Source organism: Falco cherrug, chromosome 2, assembly GCF_023634085.1.
Source record: "Falco cherrug isolate bFalChe1 chromosome 2, bFalChe1.pri, whole genome shotgun sequence".
NCBI classification, from domain to species: Eukaryota; Metazoa; Chordata; class Aves; order Falconiformes; family Falconidae; genus Falco; species Falco cherrug.
Genome location: NC_073698.1, coordinates 72,496,097 through 72,510,222, shown reverse-complemented (window position 1 = coordinate 72,510,222; position 14,126 = coordinate 72,496,097). Strand labels below are relative to the sequence as shown.

The 14,126-nt window shown below is 38.4% G+C and overlaps 1 protein-coding gene across 1 annotated transcript in view; it reads left to right on the top strand.

Annotated features, from left to right (window-relative positions):
* OCA2 (OCA2 melanosomal transmembrane protein) overlaps positions 1-14,126 on the top strand; it is a 176,489-nt gene that overhangs the window by 16,403 nt on the left and 145,960 nt on the right. The window contains exons 2-5 of the mRNA XM_027804503.2: positions 5,713-5,811; positions 6,405-6,593; positions 10,101-10,158; positions 10,958-11,030. Of these exons, the coding sequence (XP_027660304.1) occupies positions 5,713-5,811; positions 6,405-6,593; positions 10,101-10,158; positions 10,958-11,030 (419 nt within the window). The remainder of the gene's footprint in view (positions 1-5,712; positions 5,812-6,404; positions 6,594-10,100; positions 10,159-10,957; positions 11,031-14,126) is intronic.

Genomic DNA, 14,126 nt, shown 5'->3' with positions numbered 1-14,126 from the left:
ATATATGGAACCATTTCCATCTTGGAAAAGCTCGGCACACATTTCACTACATTGTTCTTAAGCATGTTCTTTATTTGTCTGGGGTCTTGGCATGGCAGATGTTTCTCAATATGAGGCCTGCCAGTTGGCTGTGCTTCTTGTAGTGTCTTACTGTCAGGTAGTGCCAGGGCTGCAGTCCTCTGGGAAATCCTGTACAGTCCCATCTAATAAAAAGTTAGGAAATTCAAAGAGAAAATGAGTTTGTATTAAGTAATGCTTTCATTGCTAAATTTTTCTGACATCTTAATGGTGCATGCTTTTAAAGGGTCTAGAGGTTATTTGCTCATTTAGTTGAAGCTACATAAAGCAGTCATCAGAAAACGTCTGGACCCTGTCTAGAGATATGAGCTCTGGAGTTTTTGATATTTCCCTTGGCTCTTAGTGTATCAGTTGACCATACTTCATTTGTGATGGGTAATCATAACAATTCCCCTGTGACGTGCTACCACTGAGGAGAAAACATGACAGACAATTGTGTTTCTGTGTGGGCACATATATGTCATAATGTGGACGGATGCTTGTACACTACTGCTTAGTACACAGTAGATGTTTAAGAGCTGAATGCTGTGATGTTGGTCAGGTCAGCACAGTTTGTACTGTGTAACTGTTGTCCAAAAGTGGACTTTGTTAGTAACTGACAAATACCAAATCTGGTGGAAGAATGTGTTTCGGGTGCAGTCAATAACTGGTGTGGTGTGTTCTTTGGGGTTTTTTTTTGTGGTTTTTAAAACTCTTTGTTCAATTTATTTCTGCATGGTGCTTGTTTACAGTTACGATTAGAATAAGTAGTTCGGTACTTATGAGTTGTATAAATGTTCTCTATTCAGGGAAGATGATGCTTATGAAGTTAGGCTTTAGTCTGTAAGAATGTAGAAATGATAAATCATAGACTCCTGCACAAATAATTATCTCTCAATTATCTCTCGTATTCTTACTCTGGTCTTCTCCTCTAGGAAACTTTACTTAAATTTGTATTGTATTTGTTGTAATCTCTTGGCTTTGTAGTATTCCTGGGCTTTTGTTTAAGAGGCAGCCTCACACTTATAATGGTTTTAGTGATTACTAATTCAGGGAAGCATGCTAACTCCCCCCCCCAAGAGATTGTGCTTTTTATTTGTTATATAGTGAAATTTCCAGTAAATTATGTTCAAAACTGTTGATGTTCTTGCATCATATGTATGCTCCCATATTAAACTTTTCTTCAAATCCTTTCTGTAGAAGTAAGAATTATTGCTTTCTGTTGTCATAGAAATAGCTCTTTTACTGATAGTTGCATGCACAACATAGCATATGGCAGATGAAGCATTGTATTAGCTGATGTTTAAAACATATGCTTTTTATCACGGGGAGTGAAAACTTAATGCATTACGTGGCATGATTCATCTTTTCAATACAAGGCTAAATAATAGGTTACACGCAAACCTAGTGATTATTTTAAGTGTTTGCCAGCTAACTAGGATGAGTATGGTTTTCTCCTTTCTCAGGTTCTTGTAGGATGCTTACTTCTTTTAGTGCCCTCTGCTGTACTGTATTTGGGGTTGAAAGGTTGCTTATTGCTGAACAACAGTTCCTACCACAAAGCCTTCCTTTTGCTTTCATTTAAAATGGCATGTGTAAACACATTAGGAAATGCCTGAAAATGCAGTAAAGTGGCAGGTGTGGTGCTCAACAACAGGAATTAAGTTCTCTCTTTGGACTTCATCCAAAGTCCCCTGGAGACTTTGGAAGTTATGACCTGGAGGTAATGAGAAGCTGGTGTGTTGTAGGTGGAACCTGCAGCACTCTTCAGCTAATGACTCCGAATAACATCTGAGGAGTCATCAGCCCATCAGTGGGAGCAACTGGAGTCTCCTACATCTTTTCCTCTCCTGCTCTCCCTGTACCTCTCCGCATGGCGAGGAGGAGCCTGCTCCTCCTTAAACTGCTCAAATGAGTGTAGGAGATTGATGGTTGGATCTCTGTTGTACAGCTGTAGAGCAGTAAAAATTGCCACCAAAATAGTGTGAACCTTACTCATCCATGGGAGCTTCTGCAATAGATGCCTGGGACCTATATTTGGACCCTCGTACTTTTTAACACTGTGGGTGAGATGCTTCTCCAGCTGCTGTCAGCCAACTGGAGCTTCATCTGTGGACACCTCTGTGACTTGGCAGAACCTGCTTTATCATCTGGGGTGTGGACAGCCCTCCTATGATGCTGTTTTTTCTTCTGGGTTACTATGGAAACAATCAGAAACTGTAATTGCTTGAAAGATTAGAAATGGGAAAGTATGAATTTTACTGCAAATAACCAGCTCAGAAAACACACTTCCTTGGAACAAACCTATACTCCTGCAGAGAGCACCAAAATCTGTATATATGACTGTCACAGCAGTAGTCAAGTGGTTAAGAACATAGTCTTCTGTTTGAAAGATTTCTCTTAATTAAAAAAAACCCAAACATGCCCAGCTGTAGCAAGTGTGAGAATGAATTTGGCCACAGCTGTGCTTGTACAGGAGGCAGGACATGCTCTTCTTTTTCTGATGTCAGTTCTACATGGATCTTTCCATATGAGTGATGCTTTGTAAGTCTTTGAAGAAGTCCTTGTCAAACTTTTCCATAGCTTTTGGCTTTAGTTTTCTCCCATCGCTTTTGAATGAAAGGAAAATAAGAATGTTAATTTTTTTGTGTGAAGATCTATGTGCATATCTACATATAAGTGTATACATTTATAAATGCAATTGTTTCATGTCTCATATTTGATGTATAAAGTGCTAATGATTTTTGAGTCTGAACTATGAGAGAAGACCAATGGACACAACTGTTGTCCAACTAACCGGTTTCTCACCTGCACATAGTATAAATCCAGAGCAGTCTTCTCATCCTATGAACAGGTCTAGTCACAATGGTCTAATGAGCTGACCTGGTGATTAGCTCCTTGGTGGTGTTGCTGAATTGCTCCGTAGAGATGGGTTGGACTCCATTCTAGCATGTAGGTATAAGTTTCTAGGTCTTTTGATTGTGAAGAAACATTCAAAGTGTAAACTGACCTTAGGTTTTGAAATGTGTCACACTGATTTCTTTCCCTTACTTAGTGTCACAATTGCCAGCCACTTGTAGGACTGAGGAGTACCAGGAAGGATGCTAAGAAGGTTTTTGAGCACTGCAGACTTGTTCCTCTAATAGCAGAGGGTCTTTGGGCCTTCCTAGTTTTGCTTGCAGATGATCTTTGTTATCTTTTGATGAAGCAGATGACCAGATTGCACCAATAGTGTCCCCGCAGAAGTATGAGAGGCGCAGAGGGGCTTACATTAGGCTCTCTGTTCAGGGATTATTTTAATTTTTATAATCATGCTGGTTTTTTCATCATGTTTTTACAACTTTTCTTTCTAGAGCTTTTGGTCTTCAAGATTCTTATATGTCCTAATTAGCTTTATTGTTTATATTACTCTTATTCTTGAATTAGAGTAATCACATCACGGGAGAGTTGAGGCTCTTCTGCTTTTTCTCTAATTATTTTTGTTTTGTCAAGCCTGGCTGTTTCCTGCTGCTTATTCTTGTCCATGTGTTTTTACTCTCTGCAAATGGATGTGGTCATGTACTAATTGTTTTCACTTTATCTGAAGACCTTTTCCATTTTTACTGTATTGGCCATTCTTGGCAATCTGTGAAGCTCTACAGTTCCATTTAAGGTGGCAAGACCTATATCAGCAAGTGGGGATAAAAAATGTGCAGACAATAAGTGAAGGTGATGTCTTTAAACTAGCCTTCTAGATCCTTCCCTCAGGTTCTGTCATTTAAATGACCTTCTGACAAACCTTTATCCTCTCTTTCTGGTTGTTATTGCTGTGGTTGCTTTGCCCTTCAGCACTCTTCGTGTACTGGTCACTCACTCCCAATAGTGGTGAAGACCTGCTGAGGTAGGGGATTGTCAGTAGATATACATATGCCTGTGTAACACAAAGCAGTGTTGAAATCAACCTCTAACAATTAGAAGAAAATGGATTTTTTTGTAGAAAGATTTCTGGTTACTAATCTCAGATTTGCACATATCCTAGGAGGAAAAAAAGATCAGTAAGTGTGGAAAGATTAATCGTGTGTGCAATGCAAGGTTAGATTGGAACAGCATATAGTATATATTATTTGGAGAATTTTGTGGAAAAAGTGGCATAATTTTGTTTAAAAGCAGAAACAGCTAACTTTGTGTGAGTTAAATTTCTGAATGTGCAAGTTCAAGGTCTACCATCAGAATTTTTATTAAAATTGTCACTTTTGGATGCAAACTTTGAATGTAGTGGGATGCTTGGATTAGTCAGGAGCCTATCAGTCATGCTCAGTGAGTACACATTTAAAGTCATGATACTGTTTTTGCTGTCCTTATGGATTCCATTTTGTAAAAGCTCTAGGTAATCTTTTACATCTAAGGCCATGATAATACTAGAATAGCACTTGTTTCAAAATACCAGAGTTTTGCCATTTAAACTTTTTGTGTGATTTATGTTCTCCTATTTAAAGAATGGAAGCTTCAGAGTATGCGAGCATCTCTTCACAGATGAAGTGCCATTGCAATGTAGCACCTGAATTGTAATCTGCCCAACGTTTGACCCGGGGTACTGGATAACTTAGTCAATCTAACTCATTCATTCTCTTCCGCTGAGACTGCAAATACGGCGCTTACAGCAGAGTTTGAATGAGTCTGTGGCCACTCAAGGCTGAAATAACCATATCCAGCTGCTCCACACATAATATGGCTTCTGAATGATAACACTACTAAGCAGGCAAGGTGAAGTATTAACCAGAGGTTTTAATTTTATAAAGTTTGAGTTCACCCATACATCTACAAATTGCAAGAAATTCCGCTGTGTTATAAAGTTAAATACACAGATCCTTCTTTTTGGACTGGCTTCATATTTAGAAGATTGAATTACCAGTCACCTTTGTATATTTATTTAGTTGTCTATGATTTCATAATTTCTTTTCCCCCACAGTCCAGCAATAGCAGAAGACATTTTGGGTTTCCTCTAAGTGTTTCTGGAGAAATGAGACTTGCATATTGACTGTATGCCTAGCAGATTTCTTTAGGACTTTCTGGTGGTGGGTGGCTGCAGTTCTGAATGGAATAAATCTGAGTGTGTCTGAATAATGGTGGTTTTGATGGGAAACATCTCTAGAAGAGCCAGGTCTTGGAGAATGTTCTAAAATGGCTCAATTATTTAATCTCTTCCAGAAGCCAGCCCCAATGCCAGACCCCTGTGATTGTGTTAGATTCTCTTCAGCTGTTTCTTAAGCTTTGGGATTTATATTTTAGTAAAAGGCTTCTTAACAGTGCTAAGCTGCAATATGGCGAGAAGTAGCGTACTCCCTGTTAATTATCTGCAGCACCAGGACCAAGACTGAACAGAAACTAGAAGGGATCGTGCTGTAGAATTAATTATTTGTACTTCAAATACTTTTTTTCCTTAATATATGACTTGGTCAAACTTAATGAAAACCTTAATTTAGGTGAACAACATTCATATGACTTGGTCAAACTTAATGAAAACCTTAATTTAGGTGAACAACATTCATAAAGAATATTTAACTAGTTAGATGCACTTGTAGCAAAATGTTCTGTAGAACCATAGTGAATCATTGTACTGCAGACTTACTGGGTTTTGTTTTGTTTTGTTTTTTTTCTCTATCCCCCCTTCGAAAGATATCACTTCAATTTTTCCAAATTATTCAGCTCAAGGTCAAAAAATACTGGCTTTACAGAGAAGACACCACTACTGAAGGTTTCTGCAGAGGAAAATGGGTGAGTTACTTTCATTTTACTCAAAATATTTTTTTTCTAAGGTCTCTTCTATTTAATTGTACATGGTTCTTATATCCTGACACCAAATCTGCTGGGACATAAAGTGAAGGGCAGCTGTTGTGAGCAGAGAATTACTCTGAAGGACCTTGAGCAGAAAGAAGGGGCTGTAAATGGGGAAGGGACGGGTATAAGATCTGAGGTCAGGGTGATTAGAGAACCCTAAGAATAGGCAACTGCAGGTCGTGTGCTCTTATTTCCTCTATGTGGTCTTACATTAAGTGCACTGAAAGACACAGCAGAGCTATAGAAAGTGTCCTTACAGGGGGTTTACGCGCCAAATCCTGAGATACATCTACCTGGTGCATCAGAGAACTGTTTTTCCCAGCTGAACCTAGACATCATGGGGTCTTTGTTCTTGCTCCCCGATCTACCCAGCTGTGTCAAGGGGAGCTGTCCTCAATAAACCTCTTTCTATGAGTTTCCATTAAAACCTCTCACAATGAACCTAAGGGTGTGCATGGTCAGTTGCATCTACTACATGTTGAAATAAAACACAGTTTTATTTTATTGTGTTTACTGAAAATGTGTGACAGGTTGCAGTGCGTGGCTCTTCATAATCCAGATTTTACCACAGATGATGATTCATGGGACTACAGCTCTGCAGAATTTGAGCAAAGGTTTCAACTGGGAAGTGAAATGACAAGTTTGTCCAGATCTGCTTCTTCTGAGAAATATGAAATCTTGGACAATCTTCATGTCAAGTTAAATTTATCAAAGATGAGGTCTGAATTCAAACATTCATTTATTTCTTTTTCCATTTTTTTTCCCTGCAGGGATTAGTTTTTTAAGTATAGATGTCTAAAAAATTGCTTATTTTCTGCAAATGAATGAAATAACACTCCATATTTAGGCTGCATCTTGCCACTGATAGTTTGCAAATAAACCCTGGTGAAATTGATTGGAGCCTCTAAAAATTTATAATTTTTCTTCTGATTTTTTTTCTTCTGAATTTGTAATTAAACACCTTCTATATTGTTTTAACATTTCTTTGAAACCATTTCTTAAAAGCTGCTTGCTTGATTCCACAGCTTTATTCTTCAGTGTTTTCTTGCTTTTATGAAATATTTAACTTTAATTAAAATATGTATCTAATACATTCTTTCTTTAGTCATTACAGTAGCTTTTTACATACACACAATGCAAAATCTAACAGCATTTTTCTGTCTTTAATCACATTAATATATTTCACTCTTTACCTCAAAGTAGTCATTTAAGCATGGAGAAAATTGAATCTGTTAATATACTAAAAGATGCCAATGTGATAAGAGCTTAAGTTCACATTTTCTCTGGATATTTTTGCCTGGGACTGAAGTAGCAAACCTTTTAATCTTGGATGCTAATTCTCTCTGCCACTTCCAGAGTTTCAATGCATTTTACTAGTTTGATTTGGCCTCTGCAAATAGCTCTGCAGATTTACTTGGAGTCCAGCACTGCATGTCCATATCTCTGTGCTGATCCGTGGAGCCTTTCCAATGAGATATCCGTGCATCTTCTCCCAATCTATACGTTGTCTTAGCTCATCACTTCACAATTGTTTTCCTCCTTTCATTGTGCATATGGATTGTGTGGAGTGCTGCTGTCCTGCATTGCTGCTGAACAAATGGAGCAGGAGAATTTCAATGGCTGCAATTACTGCAATAAGAGCAGATGTGAAGAAGTTTGGCAGGTGTCTTTCTTCATGCTTGGGGTAGCTTTCCCTGGTATTTGATGGAACAAAGGCATCAAGCGGGAGTGTAGAATCCGTTGTTTCCAGTACAGGGTAGGTTTGCAGTCTGGAGAGTAGCGCATTTTTCTGGCAGAACTTCCTGTGAAATATTTTCATTGCTATAGTGCAGGTTGTACATATGGGGTGAGTTCCTTGGCTGTTGTAAATCAGCATAACTCTGCTGAGATAATAAATGGAGCTAAACTGCTCGGCACCACCTGCAGATCAGACGAAAAATCATTTGGTTTAGAACAGGGGGTGAAATCCTTCATAGATTTATACTTCATGCATTTCCAACTGAAGTAAAATAGGATTGCGCCAGAGGCATATATCAGCGCAGGATTTGGCACAGGTTTTGTGTTTGCATCGCTGGGCGAGATTAGCACTGTAGGAAGAGACAGATTGCAAATCATGGGTGAGTCAAAGGCTGATCACTTCTCAACTGTAAGCTGTTAAAAGCGCCGTTTCCCTAATACAAAATGCCATGAAAACAAACAGATGGGAGGAAAAGAGCCTTCTAAATTCTACCTTTAACAAAATAACCATTTCCAAAACCTTTTTTACTATATTGTGCCAGCTCCTTTAGGTGAGTTTCCATTATTTACAGACAAGTGGTTATGAATTTATAAAGGCTTAATTATTGTTTTTCTATTTCTCCTATGTCTTAAAATCAAGTTATTACTGTTTCTTGTTTCAATAATAATTTGAATTATTATTATTAGAAATTATAATTTCAAAGTGTAAATGGAAAATATCAAGTACATTAAAACTAAGCCAATCTGGACTGGGCTTTAGTAACTCATACCATAATAATTTTTAAAAATACCAGACCAGAATGGTAATGTAGAGATGAGGAAAATAGACAAGCAGGATAGATGATGCATGACTCAACTGGCACTGGGTATTTTCCATAAATCACACAATACCAAAAGAAGTTATCAGTTATGAGGTGCTGATAATGGCTTTTGTTGTCATTGCTCTCTTTTCAGGCTTTTATTATCTTCTTCCCACTATCTGCCACGTTGTTTTACAGTAGAGTAGTGCTACCTGGCATTTCTGGAAGAAGCTACCCAACTGGCTTCCTTCCCCTCCTCCTCTACCTTCTCTAGATTTTTATGCTGTGCAAAGTCTGTGTAAAGTTGCTACTACTTGTATTTCATAAGATATTGCAGCCCTTTTGCACAAGTTTGTCTGTGGCAATGTAGTTTTATTAGCTGCTGGGTTTTTTTTTTTTTCTCCCTGCTTGGAGAATTCTAAAGAGGAAGACATCTTTAGAAAACAATGATTTAAAAAAATGGGTTTCCAGTCACTTACATTGCTTTCAGTCAATGAACTTGATTTAGGGACTTATTTCCACTGTGATTAAAAATTATTTCTGACTCTTTTTAGACTACTCTGCTTTAATATTTTGTTCTATAGCATTTGTCATTGCAGCTATTTATTGCACTGTTCCCTTCTCAACTAATTATCCTAGTAACTTGAAATGTTTTCCTTCTTGCTTGTCATCAGGTTTAAACCAAACCTCACATTTGTCATTCTGTCAGAAAAACAATGCTTGAATGTTTACTTTTGAAAAAAATGGAATAAAAACATCAGTGTCTTCAATTAATGAAAATATGTAAAAAGGGCAAATCACCAAAAAGAGTTCTGTAAATTAAGACATCTGTGTAACATACTGATGAGCAGCCAGAAAACGATTAGTTAACAGTTGCCTTTTATGGCAAGATTAATAAAAAACGGTAATTTAAAAGTGCTAAATCTTAAGATTTCTTACTTGAGAGCATACATTTTTAACATCCTATTCTGATATACAGTTATTCTTGCTTAACTTACATCAGCAGTAAGCTCTGACACTTAGAAGATTTCATGGCATCACATCTCCAGAACTAGGCATTCCTTGAAAAAGCACAGATGTGCTATGGAAAAGAGATCTAGTTTTGCTAGTTGGTTGATCTAGAGAAGGACGTGAAGTATATTTGGTTTAAAAAGACATTATTAAAACAAGAGATTCTTAAAGCTTGTTCTTGTCTTCAAACCATCTTTTCCCAATACCTTTCAGGATGTATATTAGAAGTCCAATTTTGAGGAAGTCATTCATGACCTGACCCCTCCAGGCAACAGGCTGTGCTGTCCACTCAGCCATGCCACCTCTGTGTGGTGGCAATGCTCCTTTGTCTCCCTGGGAGGGAAGCTGGTGGGGCTCTGGGTCTGTCGGGGACTGGCAGTAGCAGTGGAGAAGTGGCTCATGTCTCAGCACCAGCTCATGCTGTAGCCTTCACTTGGCTTCCCCGAGGGGTAAAAACCTCCTTCCCATTGCAATGAGACCCAGCTGGCAGCGAACCTGGGGCAGGAGCCCTTATAGTCAAACAGGCTTCCCAAGCCTCTGCTGACCCTGCATTGTTGTGTCTGTATTCTGACACAGTATATTATCACCCATAAATGCTTACCATGATGCTTCTGAAATGTCAGAGCTAGGTTTGTTTTAAACTAGCCATATAGTAAATACACGTTTCTTGTGTTTCAGATGCTGTCTAAAGTTCCTGAAAGTTTCAGGCCTTTTTATCTTTGTAGTTGTCTGCTCTGTAAGTATTGAATCTGCAGTCCTCCCCTGGCCCCCATTTCCTTAGAATTAGTTCAAAATGAGGTGTGATATTTGGTCTCAGCTAATAAAAAATGTCTCAAGGGTGGGTGCAAGATGGCAAAAAATAAAAATACTGTGCAGGACTTCATGCCTAATCAGACCACTGTTCGGTGCACTTGCCACCACCCTGGACAAGATGGTAGGGTAAGTAGTTAAGTTTGAGGAGGCAGCTTAAACTCAAATTTGCATGTCCTTTACAGTTGCTTGTTAAATTTTGGATGAATCCCTACTGGGCAGTCCCTACCAGGGCTGCAGAGTGCTGCCCTCCCCTATGAAAATCTTCAAAATCTTAGGTTGCAAGATAAGTAATACTTCAAAAATTGGAGTTTATCCTTTTAGCTGCTATGAGGAGCTTTTTTTTTTTTTTTTTTTTTTTTTTTTTTTGGCCAGCAGGGCTTCTATGTTAGAGGCAAAATAGATGACACTGTATTTCCTCAGATACGGATGTTGCTTTCCAGATAAATCCTTAAGATTACAACATTGTCCTAAGAGACACGTGGATAAAATACATCCAGTATGTGACTTTGGCAGTAAGTAGATGGAGGGAGAATTATTCCTTGTTAAGTATCCCAGGGCTGCTTTTCAGCTGTGGTTGAAATGTACCTGAAAACACTGAAAATAATCTTAACAATTTAATATGTGGCTTGAAAAAGTCTTGTTTAAGTATGTGAGATAAACTTAACAGGTATTTTTCAGGTTTTGTGTTATTAATGAATGTCTGTTTTTTGTCCTTACCCTAGATTTTATTTGGCATTTATCCAGATCAAAGCGTGTCCTGGCAGATGTTGGCTGTATCACCTCTGGAAAGCTTCTGTATCCTTGCATTGAAAAAACCCTGAACTGAAGTTTCATTGATAAACTAATTGAATGGGTGTGTGTTTTCTGTCTTATACCTTGGGAGGACTGGGTGTCCTTAGAGCCTGGGCTGCACTTGTACTTGTCCTTTGACACAAGCCACAGCCATTCTCCCTGTCCAAGTCATACTGAATAGCACCTGTCTAGGTTGCCTTGCGGTGCCTGTCCAGTCCTTGTGTCCAGCCTCTGCATGAAGCCAAGCATGTGGAAGTGGGTTGCAGACCCAGTGGCATCAAGGCCTAGCAAATAGCTGGGCCCATTCACTTGGCTACAGCAATTGCACCCCAGACCAGTGGTATACTATCATCTGTAACTTATCTGTAGTGTATACTTGGAACATGATATTACAGTGAACTTCAAAAATGGGAAACTAGGTGATTCATGGATATGTTTCTAGAACAGCTTAGCCCAGCCATATGTATGAATTTGTAGATCTGTAGATATTTTTCAGTGAAGGTGCAGATTCCTTTACAAATTTCCCAGGCAATATTGGTCAATAGTGAATTTAAGCCCAGAGATCACCAAGAAACTGTTCAAAAGAAAAAACAGTAGAATAACCCAAAATAAAAATTATTAATGGTAGGTGAATGCAGACTTGAATGTGAAAAGTCTTTGAGGGATGAACATTGTTAGTAAACAAAAACTTTTGCAAATAATTCATGTTTCTTGTTTTCACTATATTTCTAGTTTAATTAGTCTGGTCTGCAATCTGCTTGGCTTTTATTTCACTAGTGTTAAAAGATGATTCACCTATAGATATATTTCACAAGCTCCTGGGAGACGTCTTGCTTTGAAAAGGTGCAGTAAGATTTAGTTTTTGAAATACTATTTTCTTCCCCCTCCATGGGGCAGTTCCATGGCTTTGAGCAGGAAGAGTCCATTTTAAAAAGATTTGATTATTAGCATTCTCACTGTCACCAATAATGACACCATATAACACAATAATTAGTAGGGTAAATGAGGAAGAAAACATTGGTAATTGAGGGTCATTTATAATTTAAAGTTGAAGTTGCTTTGTGGAGGAAAGCAAGTGAACATTTAGGAGGACCAGTGACAACTTCAACTGTAAACTCCCATCAATATCCTCTTCACATCAATAGTTTTGTCCTCCCTGAAACTTCTGATGAAGCTCCTATATATGTGTGGTGGTGCAAAGCACCAGGGTTGTCATGGCCCAGTCTGCCAAATGAGGGTGTACTGGCAGCAAGTCTTTAAGTTCAAGTTTTAGTCAACTGTCATAATGTAGCTCGGAGATTTATTTCCTCACCTTCCACAGATTTTGGGTTAAAACTACAGCTGCTGCATTGTACACATTGACTTTGCAACCAGCTATTCCTTTTATTTCTTTCAGGGAAGTGCTGGTGGGACAGGGATTTGACTACAAACAGGTGATCCTATGTTTCATATTTTACCTCTTGCATCAGGATGCTTTGAGACAGTCAGAATAGAGCATTCTCTTTTCTTACTTGACAAACCTGGAGCTGAAGATTTTTAGGGTGTGTCATGTGTGTTGAAAACTGGACGTTCTGTCTCTTATCTGAGCTCACCGAGCTGGGAAAAATATGTGAAAGGCAAGCAGTCCAGCAAAGCCATACTTCATTTTCAATGTGAAGTGGTAATTCAAGCAGAAGGCTCAGGGAGAAAGGTTGCATTTTGAACAAGGTTTGGAAAAAGTACAATTAATTCTGAATGTCATGTCACCATTGCTGCCAGTCTTCATTGGTGCAGAAGCAAGTTTATGGTTGTTCTCCACTTTGTTGCATAGTGAGGAAAGTATTTGCCTTTTTGGCTAAGCTTGGATAATGTTAAACATTATTTGTAAACAAAATGTTCACACAGCAGTTTTGAAAATGTGATTTATGCTGGCTGAGACTGTGGTATTCCCGGTGGATGTTAGGCACTACTCTGAATGTCTACAAGAATTTCATGGTAGGTTGGCAGGTGTGCTGCAGTAGTCCTTGTCACAAAACACTTAGAGGTCATTATAAGAGACTGCTTTGGGTGGAAAACGTGTCTCTTAGCTCATATGATGCCAAATTATGCAGATGAACACTCTTTACCTCTTGCTTATGCCTTAAAAGCTGTTAAGTGTTGAATGGGTACTAACCACTCTAAATGTTTTGGGTTTGTTTTTTTTTTTTAATTCCTTCCCCTCTGTTTCTTTCCAGAAATGCCTGTGAACATTGATATTTGTGTTATGGATGTGTGCTTATGCATACAATGTATCTGCATACACTAGAAAAATCATAACAAAGTTTGAAATATTTTTAAAAACAAATTGGGTGATCCCCTTTGTCACCCTGGTGTCACTTAGATATCCGTAGTTTTTCTGTTGTGTACATTAAATCTCTGGCTTGCTCAGAGGCAGAACTTTGTGGTGTTGGGAGACCTGCATCAGCTGGTGTGGGAATGAGCCACTTCTCATATGACATCCTGTTAGCAGTTTTCCACTTGCTGTAATTCCCATTTGTTTATGTTGATATACTTTTATCTCTTGTTTGGATGTACTTTAGCTGCTTTTCTTCCCATTTTCTTCCTTTCTATTAGGCCGCTTATATTTTCTTAGTTTTGCTTATCCTCATGGGCACAAACCTGGCATGTAGCACTGAGGTGCGTTGGCTGCAGCTTCTGAAAACATCATCTTGCCTCCTGTGAATAAATAGAAGCATTTTGAGTCTGCAAAGTTTTTTAGGTTTTTCTGTCCACTTCCTGACACCCTGCCACTGCCTTGCAATCAGCACAAGATACAAATGTAGTGCATTTAGTATAGTTTTTCAAAATAGTGGTAACATTGTTCCTTTTTGACAACATTTTGGATTTATTGTCTGATAAATTCTAACAGTCAGCTTTCTAATACCAGAAAGAGATAAGTTTATACTGAAGCCTGGCTAGAAGACCCTTTTCTGCAGGAAGCAAGATTCAATACGCTTATAAATGTAAATGTGTGAAGCATTTTCAGATCTTTTGCTCAAAGGCTGTATGTTAAGTGGGGACCATCAATAATTAATAAGATGACGTGCCTTTGGAAAGCAGGTTATAAAAATGGAAGAAGAG